We start from the raw sequence: 24,273 nt of genomic DNA, 5'->3' as shown, positions 1-24,273 counted from the left end.
TGTTAATGTTTCCAAGGAGATTGGACTAAATGTTGATGTCCTCTACAATCTGCCTTAATGCAGCAGCAGTTGTTCCAAGGGTGCCCCAACCTGAGCCTGGCTTACCTTTGCAATGGCCATCATAGTCCACCTGGATTTTGGAGCCAGTAAGGCAAGCATCACGATGCAACTCACAATGGTTTAGGTATGTCTTGCCATTGCTGCCACAAACTGGCCTCTTGTGGGGTTTACATTTCTACAAGAATAGAAAAAGCAGCAGCAAGATAAGGCTCAAAAGATGGAGGAAGGGAGTACAGCACAAAGATCAGCACCTCACACAGACCATTTGCATTAGCAGGGAATGACATTGACCATTAAAAAATAGACCAGAGTTCCACATTACAGTTACCCACCTAAACATATATGTTTTAAATAACATAAACCAAATCTGGACTTGCTAAGTCTTTTATCGCAACTTATTTTGTGTAAAGCTTCTCCTTCTTTTTGTAGATGACAGTGTCTATCTGTATATTGCCTGACCTTTCAGATCAACTGTTGAGGGCCTGCTCTGTGCCTTCCCACGGTTGGGAGGTACAAGGGGTTATGCAAAAGGGATGAGAGTATTATCTGTGTTTTTGCCAAGAAAATCGAACATTCTACCAAAAGAAACTAGACAGGCCCCATCACTGCTCGCTTTTCAACAGAGACCCTATTCAGATGTAATGACAAACCATCGTTTGGGTTGCTGAATTATGGGTTATGTCCAAATCTGGGACTATGGGTTATTATTATTATTATTATTATTATTATTATTTATTTATTTATATAGCACCATCAATGTACATGGTGCTGTACAGAGTAAAACAGTAAATAGCAAGACTCTGCCGCATAGGCTTACAATCTAATAAAATCATAGTAAAACAATAAGGAGGGGAAGAGAATGCCAACAGGTACAGGGAAGGGTTAAGTGTGGGGTTGTTAAACAGGAACAACCCATGAAGACAACTCATGCTGTTTTTACATCCAAACCCAGAATTATGAGTTTAGAGGAAATCATTTGGGCCCCTTCTGTGAGCCCATCTCTACTAGCACTGCATCCAACTTTGGGTACTAGCAGCCCCATGCATTTCTCCAGTATTTCTACGGTTTTCAGTAGTACAGAGAAAATCATCCACACCATCGCAGCCCACAGCAACTACCTGTTGCTCTTTCCCAACTCATGTTCCCAAACATGGTGTGGATCATGCTAGTCATGAAGTGGTGTGGGACACTTTCCCAAGGATGATGCTATCAGAAACTGACCCTCCCACAGAGACTGCTATGGGCATAAGTGCCTTTGCCATCCTGCATCCCTCGGCACTCCCTAGGGTCCCTTCATGACAACTGTCTGGTCTGCCATCCAAACACACAGAAACTTGCATTTGGAAGTACACTTCTCCCTGAGTTAGAGGAAGGGCCGGGTGGCAGAACTTATGAATCTCCGCCACGTTAACTGCAATTGGCTTGGCTGTTTTTGGAACCAAGCAAGCCCTCACTCACCAGTTTCCCCCAGCTGGACATTGCACAGTACACAAAGCAGCCTCATGATTAAGTTAAGATGCTGCCTCTTGGTGAGCAATAACATGTGAATCTAAGGGGGTTTAAAAGAAGGTGCTAAAATAGCAGTGCTGATATTTGTTTGTCAGCATGTTTTTTTCTCTTCCCAACCAACAGCCAAACAGCAGAGGTGCAGGAAGAGCAGCCTCAGTTCAGAACCGTGGAGTGAGAACTTGCCCTATGGGAGGTCAGAGACACTCCAATCCAAGAAGCTCTTGAGAAGGAATGTTGCCACTGAAAAATGCTCAGACATTGGCATATTTGAGGAACAGGTGCAAAACTGATCATGTCCAGCTTGCCAGAGACTTGGTCCATGCAACAAAAATGACAGGGGAGCACACATGGGAAGTTCTTCTGGAGCTTGGTACACACCAAGCAGAGCTTATTGTGGATCAACTTCGTAGCCCGCCAGGGCAAGAGTCACCTTTGGAACAGCAGCACCAGTTTGCAGAAGATATAGCACAGTGTCAACAGATAGCTCAGCAAGTTCAGCAGGTTCACATTCAGATGGAAAAAGGCATTCTACACACACACACACACAGAGCGAGAGAGAGAGAGAGGTGCCATTTCTGAGCACATTGAGCCCGATCTGGGCTTTAACCTCATAGCACAGTCCTTTTCCCCATGTACAGTAATTTACAAACTCTTCCATTTCTGTTCTATCCATTTTTCATTCCTCCTGTCCCCCCATTCCTACTGAAGTACTATAGTCCTGAAACTAGTGCCCCATTGTTCCTTGCACGTCCAGAACTTAGGGGTGTTTTCATAGGAATAAAGGAGAAATTAGTTTCAGTTCATTTTTTTATCAGGATTTGCCCATTCATGGACTTGGATGCAATCTGTGATTGGTCCATACATTTCCAAACTTGCAATGTGATTCGCAGGCCAAAAATAAAATGCATTTGACAGCATGCATACTTTTGAAAAATGTGCATGAAAAAAGTGTGCATTTTAAAGAAGAGCACAGATACATTTTAATCAATGGGATAATGCATTCATTTTCAAAGATGTGCATAACTGATGTCTAGATTACAGGTGTCTACACTCCATTCCCCTTCTACCCCCCTCCTCTAGCTCTCATGTCCCCTGAACCTTCCTTCCTTGCAGTGCTGCTATTTAATGCCAGGTTGGTCCATAATAAGACCGCTCTTATTCATGATTTAATCATGGATGAGAAGGCTGACCTGGCGTGCATTACTGAGACTTGGGTGGGTGAGCTGGGTGGGGTTGACCTGGCTCAGCTCTGCCCACCTGGGTACTCAGTGCAGCACCAACAGAGATTGGAGGGCCGGGTTGGGGGAGTCGCTGTGATTCATAGATCTTCCATCTCTATCGCCAGGAAGCCACTCCACCTTGGAGCAGGCCTTGAGGGGCTGCACCTGGTGTTGGGCCATAGAGACAGATTGGGGATGCTGCTGGTGTACTGCCCACCCTGCTGCCCAGCATCCTTCCTGACCAAGCTGGAGGAGGAGGTCTCAAGTGTGGTGTTGGAGGAACCCAGGATGGTGGTTCTGGGCGACTTCAATTTCCACACTGAGGCTGTTTCTGGAGCTCCAGTTTGGGACTTTATTGCCTCCATGACAACCATAGGGCTGTCTCAGTTTGTCATTGGCCCAAAACATGAAGTAGGGCATACCCTTGATTTGGTTTTTGCTCCAAGCTGTGAGATGGGTAGTCTGAAGATTGGGGGGTCCAAGTAACCCCATTGTCATGGTCAGATCATTTCCTGGTGAGATTTTAACTCACGGTGTTACTCCCTCCTGCAAGGATGGTCTGCTCCAGGAGACTAATAAAATCCAACAGATTTCTGAATGCTCTTGGGGATTTTCAGGGAAGAGAGCTGGTGATCCAGCCGAGACCCTAGCCTCACTGTGGAACGGTGAGATATGCAGCGCCATCGACTTGATTGCACCTGAGTGCCCTCCCCAGTCCTGTAGCGCCCGCTCTGCTCCTTGGGAGCAAGGAGCTCCTAGGGAGCTGCGGACAATGAAACAGGCTGGACGTTGGCTAGAGCACAAATGGCGCAAGTCTCAAAGCGAAGATGACCGAGCATGTTCTAGAGCGCATAATCGTGCCTATTGTGTGGCAGTGTGGGCAGCAAAGAATGCTTATTTTGCTGCCTCCATTGTGTACTCGAGTAGCCATCCAGTGGAGCTCTTCTGGATGGTCCAGGAGCTGCTAACACCCTCCCCAGCAAATGGGGCACTGGCTCCATTGAGGACCTGCTGTGACCTTTTTGCACAGCACTTTGAGAACAAAATCGCTTCTCTCCACAGCGAGCTTTATTATTATTATTATTATTTATTTATATAGCACCATCAATGTACATGGTGCTGTACAGATAACACAGTAAATAGCAAGACCCTGCCGCATAGGCTTACAATCTAATAAGTTGTAGTAAACAATAAAGAGGGAAGGAGAATGCAAACAGGCACAGGGAAGTGTAAACAGGCACCGGGTAGGGTGAAGCTAACAGTATAGAGTCAGAACAAACTCAATATTTGAAGGCTATAGGGAAAAGAAAAGTTTTTAGCTGAGTTTTAAAAGCAGTGATTGAGTTTGTAGTTCTCAAGTGTTCTGGAAGAGCGTTCCAGGCGTCTGATGCCACCATCTGCCCGATTTTGTGGGATCAGTTCCAGTTATTGTGGCCTGACGATGTGGACAAGGTGCTTGCAGCAATGTGACCAACCACTTGCCCTATCGATCCCTGTCTCTCCTGGCTTATAAAAGCAAGCCGAGGGGGTTTGACTGAATGGGTCCAGGAGGTGATAAATGCCTCACGCTGGGAGGGGCTGTTCCCTGCTGTCCTTAAGGAGGCAGTAGTGCAGGGGGGCGGAGCTTGGCGGCCATGAAGCTGGTAAGAGTTTTTTAATTCTCCAACCGGCCACGCCGGAAAAGTCAATTATCTCTTTTTAAAAGGGCATAAATCTCAAAGGAATACGATGGAAAAGGACTATGAATATTAACTGTTGACGTTGTTGATAACGGTGCAAAGTTTAAATGAGTTAAAAGTGAGATATTTGAAGCGGCTGGAGGAACGTCTCTGGAAAGTGAAACTAACTGCTAGGTACCGGAAAATGTACGGCAGCTAATGGTTTGTTTTTGTTAGAGACGTGGACTTGATTTATGGTGAATCTCACTTTTATTGGAAAGCGAAGAGCTGTAAAACACTGGCTCTATAGAGTGAAAGTAATCCAGGCACAGACTGACTGACGGATGGTGTGCTAAATTGAGCTCAAGGGGGGGGGAGGTGGACTGCAGTTTTGGAGCGTTTGCAGCGTTTGGCGGGGAGACGGCTGTTTGGTGTTGTCGGGACTGTGTTTATGGTTGTTTCGGTCTCCCCCAGTGAATGCTGTCTTGATGTGTGGTGAAATTCCCCCCCCCCCCAGAGAAGAAAGAGTGATTAAGTATTGAAAAGCACAGAGAGCTAAAAATAGTCCGGCAAGAAGGGGAGCCGGATGTTAAGGAGAAGATTCATGCCCTATGTCGAATATAAAAAGAAAGATTAAAAAGGAAATTGCAAAAGTTAAGTGGACAAGGAAACGACCCAGTAATCATAACTTCCCCCATCTGGAAGGATTGGCTTCGGAAGAAGAGCAGGAAGATACAGACACAGCAATAGAGAAAATGGCCGAAGGTGGAAAATCAGCTGGCAGCCAGCCAGCTACCTTAGCTGAAATCAAGAGTGTTATTGCAGAAAACAATGCAATCATTTTTTAAAAAATGGATCAGCAAACGGAAGAATTAAATAAACGGATGATTGTGTTAGCTGATAAAATCACGCAGAATGTCAAGGCTATAAAGGATTTGGAGGCAGCAGCAGACCTGACCGAGAAGAGACAGGAGGCTTTTGAAAAATCGTCTAATGTGCAATTCCAGGACCACGAATTACGGCTGATAGCCTTAGAAGATCAAAACCGTCGTTCATCTCTTCGCATAAAACATTTAATTCAAACACAAGGAGAAAATCTGCGATATAATCTTGAAGTGGTTTAAAGAGATGATGCTTGATTTGCAATTAGAGGACTGCGAATTGGACCGAGTCCATAGAGTGGGGGGGCAAAATTACAAAGGAGCTACCAGAGATATTTTGGTGAAATTTGGCAATTATTATAAAAAAGAGCAAGTTATGAAGAAACTGAGAGCTATGGCTCAGCTACAGTATAAAGGCAAATCAGTGCAAATTTATAATGATCTTTGTCAACACACACTGAATTGGAGACGCAGTGTCAAGCCAATAACTGAAATATTAGTGAGAAAAAAATTACATATTCGTGGGGTTATCCGGTTTTCTTAAGATTTACATATGGTAGGGGGGAGCACAGAGTAACTTATTTGGATCAGGGTAAGGAGTTGTTGAAGAGCTTGGGTCTGTATGAGGAAGCAAGTGTGACGGAAACAGGTGGGGGGGAGATGAGGCTGGGGCATCTGGGATGTAATAGAATTGTTAACTGGATGAGATAATTATGAGATAATTGTAGATAGAAATGTTAAACATAGAGACCTTGCCGGCCAGGCGCAGCACTGCCTCCCCCCCTCCCCCTAAAGTAGATGGCTGGAGTATTAGACTTACGGGGATTGGGGGGGGAAGAGGTGGGGGGAAGGGGAGATGGTATGGGTTAGAATAAGGGGATTGAGGGTTTTGTTATGGTGTTTGTGTTTTTATGTATGTGAATTTGAGTTTCAGAGCACAAGGGATCGGAAGAGACATCAAAAGGGTGAATATGGATAAAAAAATAAAAGTATCAACACTCAATGTTAAAGGTTTGGGGGCAGTCGTGAAAAGGAGGAGAATAGAACAAATGTTTAATAAGGAAGGATCTGACATTATAATGATGCAAGAAACACATCAAGGGTTCGGAAATGCAAATATGATAAGGATCAAGTGGCTAGCTTATTATGAAAAGTCATTGGGGACTTCAAAAAAAATGGAGTGGCCACTTTGATTTCAAAAAAAAGTGGATTTATATTAGAAACCATAAAAAAGGATGATAGTGGTAGATATCTTATGATAAAAGGTAAAATTGAAGGAAAGGCATATACATTAATTAATGTTTATGCCCCAAATGAGACATAGAGAGTTTTTTATAAAATTATTTAAAGAAATAGAAGAATTCAAGGAGGGGTATGTTATCTTAGCTGGGGATTTTAATATGGTTATGGATAATAGATGGGACAGGTCAAACCCCACTAATGTTGAAAAGAGGAATGATATTACTATATTGAATAAATTAGTAAAAGAAAATGATTATGTGGATTCTTGGCGTTTACTTAATGGAGCTAAGCCTGGGTTCTCATATTATTCCCCAGTTCATCATACATACTCCAGGATAGATCATATATTTGTCTCAAAAGATTTTGCAACTAAGATTTGTAAAATGGAAATGGGGGTAATAAAGGTAACTGACCACGCATTGTTAAGTTTAGAATTTGCAGTTAAGAAGAATTATAAAGAGGCGTATAGGTGGAAATTGAACACAAAGATATTGAAATATAACAAAGTGGTAGAAAAAATTCAGAGGGAATTGTCAGAGTCCTGGGAAATTAATGAAAAGGGAGGAACAGCTGGGTCAGTCGTCTGGGATACCATGAAGGCTGTAGTAAGAGGAATCTGTATTAGAGAAATGTGTAATTTAAAAAGACAACAGCATGCAGAGCAGGAGAAGCTAGAGATAGAAATTAGAAGTTTGGAGGAAGAATATTGGCAGGGTAAATATAAATATAAATTATTAGAAATACAAGCTAAGAAGAAACAATTAGAAAATTTAAATTTAGAGGAGGTTCAAAAAAATTTAATGTATATGAAAAGGGAGTATTTTGAAAATAGCAATAAGAATTCTAGATTGCTTGCCAGACTCACACAAAAGGAAAAAGCGAGAAACGGGATAGGAGCATTGAAGGATAATCAAGGGAATTATTGTCATACAATGAAGGATAAAATAAAAAAAAAATCAGAAATTTTATCAGGAATTATATAAGGGTAAAGAAATTCAAAAAAAGAAGTTGGAGGATTATATAGGAAGGTATATAAAGAAGGGAATAAAAATAGTACATAAAGAGCAAATGGAGAAGGTAATAACTCAAAGAGAAGTTGAAGATGTAATTGATAATTTGAAAGTGGGTAAATCACCGGGAGCAGATGGCTTAGGACCAGAATATTATAAAGTTTTTAAGGAGTTATTAATTCCGAAATTATTGAAACTTTATAACGCTATATTATTAGGAGAGAAGATACCAGAATCATGGGAACATTCATTGATAATATTAATTCCAAAACCAGATAAAGATTTGACTATCCCCGATTCATATAGACCTATTTCATTAATAAATCAGGATGCTAAAAAAATTTCATCTATTTTGGCTAAACGGTTAAATAAATTTGTATCAGAATATATAGGAGAAGATCAATGTGGATTTGTGGCGGGGAGGCAGATGCATAGTTTAGTGGGAAGAGTTTTAAATGTAATACATGCGATAAAAAAATCAAAGATTAAGGCAGGGATTTTGGCATTGGATATTTTTAAGGCTTTTGATTGTGTGAGCTGGCAGGCATTAAAGATTATTTTAGATAAAATGGGATTTGGAAATAAATTTAAAACTATAATAGAACAGTTATATTCCCAAAATACAGCTGTAGTGGTGGTAAACGATGGACTCACTGAAAAAATAGGACTAGCCAGAGGTACAAGACAAGAATGTCCGTTCTCGCTGGTCCTGTTTGTAATGGTTATGGAAGTATTGGCGAATGCAATAAGAGATGATGGAGAGATAGAAGGAATTGGAGATGTAAGGGAAATAAAATTGAACATGTTTGCGGATGATACCCTACTGACTATTAAGAATCCAATAAGAAAAATAGATAGAATTAAACAACAATTGAGAGAATTTTAAGAAGTTACAGGATTAAGAATAAATTGGTCCAAATCAAAGATGATTTTGTTTAATTATACTAAGAAGGAAGAAAAGGAATGGGAACGTAAGGGAATAGAAATGAGAGTTAAGGAACAGATTAGATATTTGGGAATTAAAATTACAAAAAACTTAGATACTTTAGAAAAGGAGAATTTAATGAGGTTAAAAAAAGAGGTATTAGAAAAATTGGAAAAATATAAAAGATTAAATCTTATCTTGGTTTGGAAGAATAGCATTAATAAAAATGAAGATTTTAGCTAAGATAAATTTTGTGTTTAGGATGTTACCATTAAAAATTTCAGAAGCTGAGATAAAAAGTTGGCAAAATATTATTAACAAATATTGTAACGGAGATAAGAAAGCGAGGGTAAATAAGAATAAATGGTATTTAAGCCAAAAAAAGGGAGGATTGGGTCTCCCAAATATAAAATTATACTATGCAGCAAATAGGTTAAGACATATTGTAGAAGCAATTATAGGAGTAGGAGATTTAGATTGGATGGAGGATAAAACTACATGTAATGTAGAGATGAGTTTGGAAAATGTTTTTTTTAAGGAAGGAGGGAGAAAGTGGGTTGAAAGTATAGATAATCCACTCCTGAGGTTTCAATGGGAAATTTGGAGTAAATTTAAAGGGAAGCTGCTTCCGAGCAACTCTCCCTTGTCACCGGTAATAATGTTAAATAATTTCCCAGAGGAACTGAAGGGTAGATTAAGTAAAATATTAAAAGAGAAAAATAAAATGAAATTAAAGGATTGGTTAAGAGATATAAATACAAGAGAAGATATGGAAGAGTTGTTAAAGGAGAAAAAATTATCTTGGTTAGAGTTTAGGCAATTAGAACAATGGAATAAAAAGTGGATTAAAGAAAATAGAGTTTGTAGAGAAATGACGAAGTTTGAGGAGTTAATAGTATATAAGGAAAAAGGTAAAGGAGGAAGCATAGTCTTAAAAGGGTTAATGAGCGAAATATATAAAATATTGTTAGAAAAGGGGCTAATGGATAGCTCAGGAAAAATGGTATGAGAGACAGATTTGAAAGTACAAATAGGGTGACAGAGCTGGGAGGGACTGTGGAAACAAAGAGTGTTGAGAAGTATGTCAGTGAGAATAAAAGAGAATTATTTTAAAATTATATGGAGGTGGTACCTAAGTCCGGTTAGATTAAACAAGATAAATAATCAGCAATCAGCAAACTGTTGGAGAGGATGTGGGGGAAAAGGAACGTATTTACATATGTGGTGGGAATGCAACTATGTACAAAAATTGTGGAAAATGGTGTTTTTGGAGATTGAAGAAATTGTGGGAATGAAGATAGAACGAACACCAAAAGTTGCATTACTGTCACTATTTGAAGATTTAAAATGTAAAAAAGAAATTAAGGAACTGATAACGAATTTGCTGACTGCAGCAAGATTGATTGTAGCTAGGAACTGGAAGATTCAAGGGGAATATTCTATTGAAGAATGGTATAAAGAAGTATGGGATATAGCTATTAATGATAAATTGACATGTAATATTAAATGGACAAGAGGTATAGCTAAAACAAATGATTTTGAAGGAATTTGGAAACAGTTCGTAATATTTGTGTTTTCTAAGGGAAGTGGGAAACCGCCAGCAGAAGAAAGTATGAGATTTTGGAATCAGGAATGAGATCCCGAGGTGGGGGGTGCACTTGTATGTTAAGTTTGATTATGTTACTCAGATAAGATATTATGTATTCAACATTTATTCAACATTTATGTAGTGTGTTGTTGTTTTTTAATTGTTATTGTGTATGTTTAAGTATATATATATATATATATATATATATATATATATATATATATATATAAAAAGGAGGCAGTAGTGCGACCACTCCCGAAGAAGCCCTTCCTGGACCCAATGTTACTAGACAACTACCGCCCAGTCGCAAACACCCCCTTTTTAGGGAAGGTACTTGAGAGGGTTGTGGTGGAGCAACTGCAGGCACTCTTGGAGAATACTGACTATCTAGACCCATTCCAGTCTGGGTTCCAATCTGGTTACGGGACTGAATCAGCCTTGGTTGCCCTGATTGATGACATCGAGAGAGGGACAGAGGGAATGCAACCCTGTTAATCCTGCTCGATCTCTCATCAGCTTTTCATAGAATCATAGAATAGCAGAGTTGGAAGTGGCCTACAAGGTCATCAATGCAGGAATCCACCCTAAAGCATCCCTGACAGATACTTGTCCAGCTGCCTTTTGAATGCCTCTAGTGTGGGAGAGCCCACAACCTCCCTAGGTCACTGATTCCATTGTCGTACTGCTCTAACAGTCAGGAAGTTTTTCCTGATGTCCAGCTGGAATCTGGCTTCCTTTAGCTTGAGCCCGTTATTCCGTGTCCTGCACTCTGGGAGGATTGAGAAGAGATCCTGGCCCTCCTCTGTGTGACAACCTTTTAAGTATTTGAAGAGTGCTATCATGTCTCCCCTCAATCTTCTCCAGGCTAAACATGCCCAGTTCTTTCAGTCTCTCTTCATAGGGCTTTGTTTCCAGACCCCTGATCATCCTGGTTGCCTTCCTCTGAACACGCTCCAGCTTGTCTGCGTCCTTCTTGAATTGTGGAGCCCAGAACTGGACGCAATACTCTAGATGGGGCCTAACCAGGGCCTCATGGTATCCTCCCTGGATCAATTCTGTGGGATGGGTATTTGTGGCACTGTGTTACAGTGGTTCTGGTCCTACCTATGGGGTTGTTTTCAGAGAGTAGCATTGGGTGACCACTCCTCGGCTCCTTGGCAATTGAGCTATGGGGTGCCACAGGGCATCATCTTATCCCCAATGTTATTTAACATCTATATGAAGCCATTGGGAGCGGTCATTAGGAGATTTGGAGCTAAATGCCATCAATACGCTGATGACACACAGCTCTATCTCCCTGTGACAACTGAATCAGATGAGGCTGTGCAGGTCCTGGACCAGTGCCTAGACTCAGTAATGGGATGGATAAATTGAAACTGAATCCTAGCAAGATGGAGGCCCTGTGGGTGAGTGGTTCCCGAGTCCGTGAGATAGGCTCATTGCCTGTTCTGGATGGGGTTGCACTCCCCCTGAAAGATCAGGTTCGTAGTTTGGGGGTACTCTTAGATCAATTTTTGTCACTAGAGGCTCAAGTGGCCATGGCAGCTGGTCACCACACCTAAAAAAGGATATTATAGAGCTGGAAAAAGTGCAGAAAAGGGCAACTAAAATGATTAAGGGGCTGGAGCATCTCCCCTACAAGGGAAGGTTACATCAACTGGGATTGTTTAGCTTGGAAAAAAGGAGGCTAAGGGAAGACATGATAGAAGTGTACAAAATTATGCATGAACAGGGAGACATTTTTCTCCCTCTCTCAAAATACTAGAACCCAGAGTCATCCCATGAAACTGGTTGGTGGGAGATCCAGGACAAATAGAAGGAAGTACTTCTTCACATAGTACATAATTGAACTATGGAATTAGCTAACACAAGATGTAGCGATGGCCACCAATTTGGATGGCTTTAAAAGGTCATTGGATAAATTTCTGGAGAAAGCTAGCAAAGACTACTAGTCCTGATGGCTATGTGCTTCCTCTAGTATCAGAGGCAGGAAGGCTATATATATATATCAGTTGCTGGGGAACATGGGCAGGAGGATGCTGTTGCACTCATATCCTGCTTATGGGTGGCTGGTCAACAACTGGTTGGCCACTGTTTGAGCATAATGTTGAACTAGATGGTCCCTTGGCCTGTTCCAGCATGGCTCTTATTAAACACACACTGTTGCGTAAAAACAACAGTGTGTGTTTAATAAGGCTCGTCCGTAAAAAACAGGCTCGCCCGTAAAAAAAACTTCTACCATTCTAAATGACTAATTGGGGGTGGGGGTCATTCCAACATCCATAAAATTGATTTTTTTTTCACCAATCTAGCTGAAATTTACATGTTTCTGAAAGAAGTGTTAGTTTTACATAACTTGACAATTTCATGAAGATTGGTGAAAGACTGAGGGAAGAAGGGCAGTTTAAAGTGGAAAAGAGGGGGAAATCTATCTTACTCACACTGACTCCTGAATTTTGGCTGGCAACTACTTTTGCGCAGGCCTGGTAAAGAGATGACAGTGAACCTAATTAAAATTCCGATGGGGTGCTCTTCCTTTTGCCATGTAGATGGCTGTTCTTTTTCAAAACATTCCTTTTTGTTTTTTTAAAATATGTTGAGCCATGCGCTCCCATAGAAACTAATGGAGCTCCTCATTACTGCACGCATGGGCAGTAGCGTCTCCTTCTCCTCTTCCCCCCTCGGATTAGAACACTGAGACAGAGAGGGGGGCAGAAAGGTCTGCTCCAGTGGGACTCAGGCAAAGTGAAGCCATGGGTTTAGCCAGAAAAACATGTAATATAAATACAAAAATAAATCAGCCTGCCTCGTGGATTCCATTAACAGTGCTAACAATCTAATCAGAAGTAAGTTCTATTGAATGCAATGGGTCTTACTCCCAGGTAAGTGTGTAGATGATTATACCCTTTTTAAAACTGCCTGGAACCTTGGAAAGACAATAGGACTCTTCTGAGCAGACATAAGATGCTCAGTGTATTTATTGAGAGTGAGCCCCATTGAAGACAATGGGAGTCACTTATGAGCAGACATAAGACGCTCAGTGTATTTCCTTGACAGTGAGCCCTATTGAAGACAATGGGACTTGCTTCTGAGCAGACATTTGTGTGCATGCAGCACCTGGTGAAATACCCTCATCACAACAGTTAAAGCTGCAGAAGTATAGCTAGAGTGACCAGATACAAAAGAGGGCAGTGCTCCTTCAGCTTTAACTGTTGTGATGAAGAGGCAATTTCACCAGGTACTGCATGCATAAAAATGACACCTGCTAAAATTCCCTTTTCTATACAACTGTTAAAGAAACCGAAGCCCAGTCTTCTTTTCCATATGGTCACCATAGCTGTTAAAAGTTAAATTTGTCAGATTTGTTAAGGAGATTGCGACTTTGCAGTTTGATATAGCACACAAAACAGTATATTGCACTGGGTGCAATCGGGTGCAGTTAATTCTAAGAGATTACAAGTTCCAGCATTCCTGACCTTGGGACATACTGACTTGCAATGATGGGAGTTGTAGTCCAATGCCTTTGAAGGGCACCAGGTTGGGGAAGGGCTGCTCTAAACAAAAAAAGAGAAGTAGGTGGCTCTAAGTTGTCCGTCATCAGTTTTCCACAACCCCACAGTCTCCTCTGCATATCATATTCTCCATCCTGTCCTCATGGTTTATCTGCTTTGGGAGAATGAGAATTTCACTTGCACTTCCTGCCTCCTTAGGGAAGATATGGCATTAAGGCTTGTGAGCCTTAACTCTTAATTTCCCTGCTTTTTGGTGCTTCGTTGAAAACTGTAGAGCCTTAACACTGTTTTGTAAACCGTAGGTTTTTTGTTTAATGAATGTTCTTACGACTGTTGGCCTGTTTACACTCTCTATTGAACAACAAGAGGATACTAAAGTTTTTATTGTGATACTATGGAGCTGCACATCTATACACTTAAAGTTCTCGTACTAACCTCTTTTTTAACTATACTTTTAGATGAGACAACTTATGACTGAGGATACAGGAAACTGAGGATACAGTTTCCCCTGTATTTTGTTGTCCTTGCTGTTGTATTTAGTTGACTTTAGACTGTAACTTGGCTATTAGTAGTAGTAGTAGTAGTCATTTCATTTCTATACTGCCCAATAGCTGAAGCTCTCTGTGTGGTTTACAACAATTTGGTTATAATATTGCATTGTTCCTCGTCAGGCAGTTTAGAGAAAGAACTCAGCAGTTCTTCTTCTACTGGCTCTGTCCAGTCTAGAGAATCTGAAACATAGTTCTTAGGAACTGCCTTACTAAATTATGCAGCTAATTGTTTGGGCCTTTTATAATTTTCCTAAATCGCCCATACACCTTCTTTAGATGCTGCAGGTAATTTAGCTGCAAGTAGTTGTCAGTTACATCCCTTTTTACCAAAAGGAAAAATGACAGATTTAAATGGAGAGGCCTTTCTCCTCATGTTATCCTTTTCGGGTGCAAATAGAGGTTTAATTATTGAATCTTCAAAATGCTGATAACGGACCACACTTTTCTGGGCTAACTAGCCCTTCTTTTTCATAATTAAAGCTAGAATTCGTTGGCTGCTAAAAGTTAACAGAATACTCTGTTAACTTAACAGCTGAAGACCTTTTTATTCTCTCAGTATTTTAACACTTAATTTTAACTTAAATTTAAATTTTACTGTTCTAATTCTGTATTTTAATCTTATATCAACTTGCTGCGCGGTTTTATCCTGGTTGTGCTTTTTATACTGTATTTTGTAATTGTGCTTTTAACATGTTGGTTGTTTTATTATGGTTTTAATTTTTGTGAACCGCCCAGAGAGCTTCGGCTATTGGGCGGTATAAAAATGTAATAAATAAATAAATAAATACCCTTGGAATATCTATTGTTATGAGCCCCTTGGTTGATATTAGATTTATATTGACTGCAGAAGGTCCCAATAATGGTTTCAGATGTTTAGCCCTCCAAAAAAAGAATGCCAATGAGGAAGTGGCCCCCTATAAGAGAAGAACTATAACCTCACGTGGTTTCAATACCAGGCCATTTGAATGGGAGGGCATTCCTACTTCTTTAACTCTCCCAAACAATTCAAAAGCACGTGGTTGGGCTTTCCCTGCACCTCCCTGGGCTGTGTTTCAGGGGATGTGAGGGTGTGTTCATAGAATCATAGAATAGCAAAGTTGGAAGGGGCCTACAAGGCCATCGAGTCCAACCCCCTGCTCAATGCAGGAATCCAACCTAAAGCATACCTGACAGATGGTTGTCCAGCTGCCTCTTGAATGCCTCTAGTGTGAGAGATCCCATAACCTCCCTAGGTAACTGATTCCATTGTCGTACTGCTCTAACAGTCAGGAAGTTTTTTCTGATGTCCAGCTGGAATCTGGCTTCCTTTAACTTGAGCCCGTTATTCCGTGTCCTGCACTCTGGGAGGATCGAGAAGAGATCCTGGCCCTTCTCTGTGTGACAACCTTTTAAGTATTTGAAGAGTGCTATCATGTCTCCCCTCAATCTTCTCCAGGCTAAACATGCCACAGTTCTTTCAGTCTCTCTTCATAGGGCTTTGTTTCCAGACCCCTGATCATCCTGGTCGCCCTCCTCTGAACACGCTCCAGCTTGTCTGCGTCCTTCTTGAATCGTGGAGCCCAGAACAGGACGCAATACGCCGAATAGAGAGGAACCAGTACCTCACGTGATTTGGAAGCTATACTTCTATTAATGCAGCCCAAAATAGCATTTGCCTTTCTTGCAGTCATATCGCACTGTTGGCTCATATTCAGCTTGCAGTCTACAACAATTCCAAGATCCTTCTTGTTTGTAGTATTGCTGAGCCAAATATCCCCCATCTTGTAACTGTGCCTTTGGTTTCTATTTCCTAAATGCAGCTTGTCATCCAAACTGTTTGGCTTTTTAACAACTTAGTCCAAACGTTCAAAAATAGTTTGAACTGTCCAGCTGGTCAGCAGGCAATACTTCCCTTAGCAATTCTGGTTTTCTGTCCAACATCCCCTGTTCAGCAATTAAGGCAGTATTCATGTTGCTAGCTTTTTGTTTCAGATCCAGAGAATATCCGCTCAGCCATTACTGTATGCGGAGGGTCAAAATGATTCTGTAATGGGATTGCAAAGTCTCTGGTAGCAAACTTAACTTTGGAAGGCAAAAAGTAATGATCTTAGCTGCCCTGCCTAAGATCTAAAGATCCCACATCATCATCATCCTTATCAGGCCTCCTAGGACGTTTAGCTCTTCTCAACTTGCTGTTCTTCAATAGCTATCTAAACCAGTTCTTCTTTTACAGTAGGTTGGGAGCAGGTCAGTAATCAAATCAATAATAACAAACAGCTGGTCTTCTAACGGCGGGTTTTCAGCTTCAATCCCAACATAAACACAAGCATTTTACCACCTCTGCCTCAGCAAAATTGTGTTTGGCAAATTACCAAAAGATAACAGAATTCAATCAAACTCCACAAACAAGCGAAAGCCGACAGAGCTAGGTGTACTCCCACACATAAGTATTTTCCCACACCTAAAAATAAGGCTGCAAGCACAAGTCCACTGGAGGAAAAAAGAATTAACACTCACTTGATTCTATACCAGTCTGAAGTATTCAGCATCAAATCTGAAGCAGTTCAAATGATTAAAACAATAAAAAAACTAAAACAAATACGGAGCTGCAGCAAAACAGCTTCTTCCATTGCCATCTTGCCCCATTTCTCCTTTGTCATCTAAGAAAGCAGTCAATGTGCTTAAGTTCAAAAATGGGGTGCTGAATGAGGGAGGTTCAACCTAGCCAAAACAGGTCTTGTTGGTCACTAGGAAGTGTGACTTGGGAGATAGGGATTCAACTTGTTCAGGAAGGGCTTGTGCTTCCCTTGAAGGATCAAGTTGCTAGCTTGGGTGTGCTCCTTGATCCCAAGCTGTCCCTGGATCTTCAGGTGGTGACAAGGAGTGCCTTTGCACAATTATATTTGGCTCGTCAGCTGCAACCCTTCCCGAGTTAGTCTGAATTGGCAACAGTTATCCAAACAACCCTATGAAGAGAGACTGAAAGAACTGGGCATGTTTAGCCTGGAGTAGAGAAGATTGAGGGGAGACATGACAGCACTCTTCAAATACTTAAAAGGTTGTCACACAGAGGAGGGCCAGGATCTCTTCTCGATCCTCCCAGAGTGCAGGACACGGAATAACGGGCTCAAGTTAAAGGAAGCCAGATTCCAGCTGGACATCAGAAAAAACTTCTTGACTGTTAGAGCAGTGCGACAATGGAATCAGTTACCTAGGGAGGTTGTGGGCTCTCCCACAGAGGCATTCAACCATCTGTCAGGGATGCTTTAGGGTGGATTCCTGCATTGAGCAGGGGGTTGGACTCGATGGCCTTATAGGGCCCTTCCAACTCTACTATTCTATGATTCTATACCTTGGTTATATCATGTTTAGACTCCTGCAATGCACTCTACACAGGCTATCCCTGAAGTATCTGGAAGCTTCAATTGATGCAAAATGTGGCAGCTAGGCTGCTAACCAGTGCATGATATCAGGACCATATTACAGAGAAAGAATTCAAATGAATAATACATTGTGAAATTAATCGTAGGGCTTATGTAATGTACTGTCACTGGCCAGCCTGTTGGTTTCTTGTCTGATATACTTCCAGCTTGAATGAGCTTAACTGAAAGAGCCATTTTTGTGACATATTTGAACTGATAGTAGGCTCTCCTATTCCACTAATTTGATTGGGGGAGGATATATCCGTTTAGACCTGCTATGTTGTGATGCAATTTACCATATGTTTAAAAATTGACCTAATGTTTGGGAAAAATAGCATACAGCCACCAAATAATTTTAAAATTAAATAACCATGCTCATAGAATTCTTGTGCTTTTCTGTGTTTAAAATACATTGTAAGCACCTCATGACTACGATTTGTCTTTTTGTTGTCACTCTGTAAAATGGCAGGCGTATTGATGGCTAGTAACAAAAACAAATAATTAATATAAACATCATCATCGTCATCATCACAAACAAGACCGTTTGCACAGCTATATTTTAATCGATCCCAGATCTATTTGTAGGTTTGGCTAACAGCTTAAAATTGTTTTTAGACATATGTTGTCTTTGTGTATGCTGTCTGTCTTACCTTTTTATGGTTTTAAATTTTGTATATCGATTTTAATGTTTTAATCTTTTGTAAACCACTCAGAGAGTTTCGGCTACGGGGTGGTATAGAAATGTAATAATCAGACACAATAACAATTAACACTCTGGAAAGGAAGCAATAGCACTATTGAACCTAGTGGTGCTCCACATTTGGAAGGACTCCGCATTTTCAACATCAGCCTGATGATCAATGCCTTACCTCAATGCAAAGACACGTTGGCTCAGTCTTCTCTGTCACTGCACACTCCCGGCCAGCCCCACAAAAAACATTGGCACAAATTTTGGATTTACTCATCGGCTCTTCCTATACGTCATAAAGAAAATACAGTATTGAAATATCAGCATCATTCAGAAGAACACTGTGGCTTCAGATGAGTTTCCTTTATATTTTAGGCTATAGCACTACAAATGCTGCTTCACAGTAATCATAACTGCATGGAAATGCAGTTTAGGCACCAGACACCCTCAGCTCTACCATACTGCAAAAGCCCAAATACTCGCTATTTAATAATGTATATATTTGCAGGTGTACACAGTAGTAACAATAGCAATGACGTTGACAGATTGCATTGCTCATTCACAGTTTATTTTATCAGACATTCATCTCAATCCTCTTATGTGAAATGGAAGGCTATAGGCTAACTAGTTTATAAGTCCAAAAAGTGAAATCCTTGCAGTGAATTTCTGTTTCTAGGACTCCTAAGGGTTAGCCTCCCCTCCTCCTCCAGTCAGTGGACAGGGTCAACATTTTGCCAGTTTCCTCCACTAGGGGTGGTAGTATCCTAGATCTTCAGGCTGGTTCTAGAAATGCAGTCTTGAAGTTAAACAAAAATCAAAACAAAAAAAAACACATTAATTTAGGGTGATCATATGGAAAGGAGGATAGGGCTCCTGTATCTTTAACAGTTGTATAGAAAAGGGAATTTCAGTAGGTGTCATTTGTATTCCCTCTTCATCACAACTGTTAAAGCTGCAGAAGCCCTGTCCTCTTTTGTATCTGGTCAAGAAGGCAGGGCTCCTGTAGCTTTAACTGCTGTGATGAAGAGCGAATTTCACCAGTTGCTGCATGGATACAAATGACACCTGCTTAAATTCCCTTTTCAAAACAACTGATAAAAATACATGAGCCCTGTCCTTCTTTCCATATGGTCACCCTAATGAACTACAACACTTAATGTGATTGACAACTACTGGAAGAAGAAAAAACTAGTAACTAGAAGTGCTGGAACAACAGAAACATCATGCGAAAAGGGAGGCTTCAACCCCAGGAATCCCTGACTACCACCACCCAGTCACTAATACACTGGACTGAAGAGGTGGGTGTATACCCTCCAAGAGTCCTGGAAACAAAAATTCACTGTGATTTATTAGTATGTGCAGCCCCTTTATCATCCAACCTCAGTGTTGATTTTCGAGAATTCTTCTGCATATTTACAGATACGTTACTATTTTCCCTTATAAATACCAACAAATGCTTTTCATGAGAAGGTTGGGGCAATGGCCATCTCCCAAGATGGAATGGCCAGATCTAGAGCTTCTTGTGAGCAAATGGCATGGGTCCTTCACTTCTCAGGCTTGGCCTGAGTGGAAGCAGATTAGCAATAATGCCAACTTCCCTCGACAACAGTCTGAGCAAAAGGAAAGTCATGACATCAAGCCAATTAATGTAAGCACCTCACAAAGCTTCTGCATTAAAATGTCCAAGTATTTCCTGCAAGTCACAAATGCTTCCCTATCCTGTTTCAATCTTGGAGGCCAACCAAACACAAACTCAACTCTACCTTACTTATTCTTGGCTCTCACATTCTCTTACATCATTTCACAAGAAAGCTGCAAAATACACCCCGGGGGAGAAAAGAAACCATGCCCATTTAATCAAATCCCACATCTCCAGGAGGCTGGCCAATCAACGCACACCAACGTTCCAAATGAAGCCATTGTTTTAAAAGCAGCAAGACCCTCCCTAATAGCCTGACTGCAAAATTTTGTCAGTGGACTGGAATGCTTTTACAGAGACAAAACTGCAAATATGTACATGGCAAATAGCAGCAATGTTCATTCCTAACTCTGTAACTTTTGCAACTTTCCTGTCACAAAGCATTTGACAAAAATCAGTACATCTGCAAGATGGAATATTGGGTGCTTCTTACCCTTAACCAAAACATTGTCACACACTTAAAATAAGGCCCTTTCTGCATCTACCTTTCCACATTCTAAACTCACAAATTAGCCAAAATGGGAACAGTTTAATACATGCCTGGACTAAATAATAACATCACACTTGCACAATTTGCAGCTGGCAAATGGTTTTATAAAAAGCGCCACATTAAGAAATTTGAATCTACATGTTCTTAATATTCTCAAAAGCTCCATGATGTGAGAAAAACCAAAATAGATTTGACAAACATCAAACCGGTATTTGGCACATTCTCTGATCATTTTCCACAAGTGTTGTTCTTCCCTCTGTCCCACCAGCTTTGATTTCCAATTCAGTTCTTCTGACATTTTCCCAACAAATTGACCCAAAGTCAATGCATGATCAGAATTCAACTGGTTATGTTAGAGATTCCCCATTATTTTATTTAATGCCAAATAGCATTTGCCTGGTCTTATTTCTCAAACTTAACTTTTAAGTACCTCTCCAACACAGAACTAATAGCAGATTTGTGCACACAGTATAAGGTCACCTTTAAAACAAAGCAGCATTTATTCATAGGGCTAGTAAAAAATTCAAGGCCAAAAAACAATATAATACAAAGGGGCATACTACTGGACGTCTGACAAAAAATAATGGCAATGACCCTGAGATAAAAAAAAAATGTATCAGGGAGGCAGGTGGAATAGAGTATCTTAATGCACTGATACACAATCCCATATGTTGGCCATCACCCACAAATACATACATCCTAGTGCAAAAAATCGAAACCAAAACTAGAGAAGTTAAGGTGCTTACAAATTTATCCAGGCTCCGGATGTGTCTCTCTTGGCTCTTTTTAGGCTGCCCTCAAAGTAATGCAGAAAGAACGATATCACCAAGGATATCAGAGGAATACAAAAGACCCAGCAAAATCAAATCAGCAACATTTAAAAGTTACCCTGTGGGGCTGTCAACCTTCTTCCAGTAGGGATCCTGTATGCCCTGCAAGTTCCTTTCCAGACAAGTTATAAAGACAGAAGACAACAGAAGAAACCAATGCGGCTCCATAAAAAGATTGGAGATGAACTGAAAACAAAAAAAAGATACATATAGGAAGTGTACAGGGTACAAAAGAAGACTACAGACAGAAGTGCCAAAATGGCGTCAGGAAGGCTAAAGCTGAGAATGAGCTGAGATTAGTGAGGGATGCTAAAAGCAATAAAAAGGCTATCGTCAGATACGTGAGTAGTAAAAGACAGAGGAAAGAAATGGTGGTTCAACTGCTTAATGAGGATGGCAAATTGATAACAGATGACAAAGAAAAGGCTGAAGTGCTCAATTCCTACTTCAGTCTTCTCCCAAAGGCGGGTCTATGACCCCCCTGGAAAAAGTGAAGTACAAGCTGAAGGGACAGAATTGCAGTTTGAGATTGATAAACAAATGGTCAAGGAACACCTAATTTCTTTGAACGAATTCAGTTCTCCAGGGCCTGAAGAACTGCATCCTAGAGTAATAAAGGAGCTGGTAGAAGAACTCTAAGAACCACTGTCTACTATCTTTGCAAAATAATGGAAGACGGGTGAAGTGCTGGATGACTGGAGGAGGGCTAACATTGTCCCTAACTTCAAAAAGGAGGAACTTGGGAACTATAGAACAGTTAGTCTGACATCCATCCCTGGAAAATTTTGGTGCAGATTATAAAGAAATCAATCTGTAAGCACCTTGAAAACAATGCAGTGTTTACTAGAAGCTTGCATTAAATTGTCAAGAACAAATCCTGACAGACTAATCTGATCTTATTTTTTGATCGGGTAACCTCCCTTGTGAACTGTGGGAATGCTGTAGAAATAATATACCTTCTCAAACTGGGGGGAGGTAATGAGCGGGGTACTGCAGGACTCAGTCCTGGGCCCAGTGCTCTTCAACATTCTTATTAATGATTTGGACGAGGAGGTGCAGGGAATGCTTATCAAATTTGCAGATAACACAAAATTGGATGGGATAGCTAATACCCTGGAAGACAGAAACAAACTTAAAAGTGATCTTGATAGGCTGGAGCGCTGGGCTGAAAACCACAGAATGAAATTTAATAGGGATAAATGCGGAGTTCTACATCTACGAAAAAGAAACCAAATTACAGTTACTTGGCTCAGCAATTCTACAAACGAGAAGGATCTTGGAATTGTTGTAGATCATAAGGTGAATATGAGCCAACAGTATGATGTGGCTGCAAAAAAAGCAAATGCTATTTTGGGCTGCATTAATAGAAGTATAGCTTCTAAATCACACGAGGTACTGGTTCCCCTCTATTCAGCACTGGTTAGGCCTCATCTTGAGTATTGCATCCAGTTCTGTGCTCCACACTTCGAGAAGGATGTGGACAAGCTGGAGGGTCTTCAGAGGAGGGCAACCAGGATGATCAGGGGTCTGGAAACAAAGCCCTAGGAGGAGAGACTGAAAGAACTGGGCCTGTTTAGCCTGGAGAAGAGAAGATTGAGGGGAGACATGATAGCACTCTTCAAATACTTAGAATCATAGAATAGTAGAGTTGGAAGGTGCCTATAAGGCCATCAAGTCTGACCCCCTGCTCAATCCAAACAACCCTATGAAGAGAGACTGAAAGAACTGGGCATGTTTAGCCTGGAGAAGAGAAGGTTGAGGGGAGACATAGAATCATAGAATAGCAGAGTTGGAAGGGGCCTACAAGGCCATTGAGTCCAAATACTTGAAAGGTTGTCCAAATATTTGAAAGGTTGTCACACATAGTAGGGCCTGAATGTCTTCTCAATCCTCCCAGAGTGCAGGACATGGAATAATGGGCTCAAGTTACAGGAAGCCAGATTCCAGCTGGACATCAGGAAAAATTTTGTGACTGTTACAGCAGTATGACAATGGAACCAATTACCAAGGGAAGTTGTTGCATCTCCCACACTAGAGGCCTTCAAGAGGCAGCTGGACAACCATCTGTCAGGTATGCTTTAGGGTATATTCCTGCAACGAGCAGAGGGTTGGACTCAATGGCCTTGCAGACCCCTTCCAACTCTACTATTATATGAATCTATGAAATGGTTACTTCTTGCAATGGGGATTAAGGAGTTCTAGTGACCAGTGCTTTTTTATTATTATTATTATTTTTATTTTTATTTTCTACAATACTTAAACATACAACATTACCATTAAAAAGAACAACATACTACATAAATGTTGAATAAATGTTGAATACATAATATCATATCTGAATAACATAATCAAACTTAACATATAAGTGCACCCCCCACCTCGGGATCTCATTCCTGATTCCAAAATCTCATACTTTCTTCTGCTGGCGGTTTCCCACTTCCCTTAGAAAAAACAAATGTTAGGAACTGTTTCCATATTCCTTCAAAATCATTTGTTTTAGCTATACCTCTTCTCCATTTAATATTACAAGTCAATTTATCGTTAATAGCTATATCCCATACTTCTTTGTACCATTCTTCAATAGAATATTCCCGTTGAATCTTCCAGTTCCTAGCTACAATCAATCTTGCTGCAGTCAGCAAATTCGTTATCAATTCCTTAATTTCTTTTTTACATTTTACATCTTCCAATAGTGACAGTAATGCAACTTTTGGTGTTCGTTCTATCTTCATTCCCACAATTTCTTCAATCTCCAAAAACACCATCTTCCACGATTTTTGTACATATTTGCATTCCCACCACATATGTAAATACGTTCCTTTCCCCCCACATCCTCTCCAACAGTTTGCTGACTGCTGATTATTTATCTTGTTTAATCTAACCGGGGTTAGGTACCACCTCCATATAATTTTAAAGTAATTCTCTTTTATTCTTACTGACATATTTCTCAACGCTCTTTGTTTCCATAGTCCCTCCCAGCTCTGTTGTCCTATTTGTACATTCAAATCT

General features: G+C 40.7%; 1 protein-coding gene across 2 annotated transcripts in view; it reads right to left on the bottom strand.

Moving 5' to 3' along the window:
- Positions 1-24,273, bottom strand: part of FSTL1 (follistatin like 1) — a 60,998-nt gene that overhangs the window by 30,608 nt on the left and 6,117 nt on the right. The window contains exons 3-5 of one of the 2 annotated variants that reach the window (XM_063128878.1): positions 21,181-21,225; positions 18,427-18,531; positions 106-235 (exon numbers count right to left, since the gene is read on the bottom strand). In XM_063128878.1, the coding sequence (XP_062984948.1) occupies positions 106-235; positions 18,427-18,531; positions 21,181-21,225 (280 nt within the window). The remainder of the gene's footprint in view (positions 1-105; positions 236-18,426; positions 18,532-21,180; positions 21,226-24,273) is intronic. The other variant, XM_063128879.1, reaches the window with a different exon arrangement.

Source organism: Elgaria multicarinata, chromosome 6 (genome assembly GCF_023053635.1).
Source record: "Elgaria multicarinata webbii isolate HBS135686 ecotype San Diego chromosome 6, rElgMul1.1.pri, whole genome shotgun sequence".
Lineage (NCBI taxonomy): Eukaryota > Metazoa > Chordata > Lepidosauria > Squamata > Anguidae > Elgaria > Elgaria multicarinata.
The sequence above is the reverse complement of the archived record's forward strand: the minus strand, read 5'-3'. Positions and strand labels throughout refer to the sequence as shown.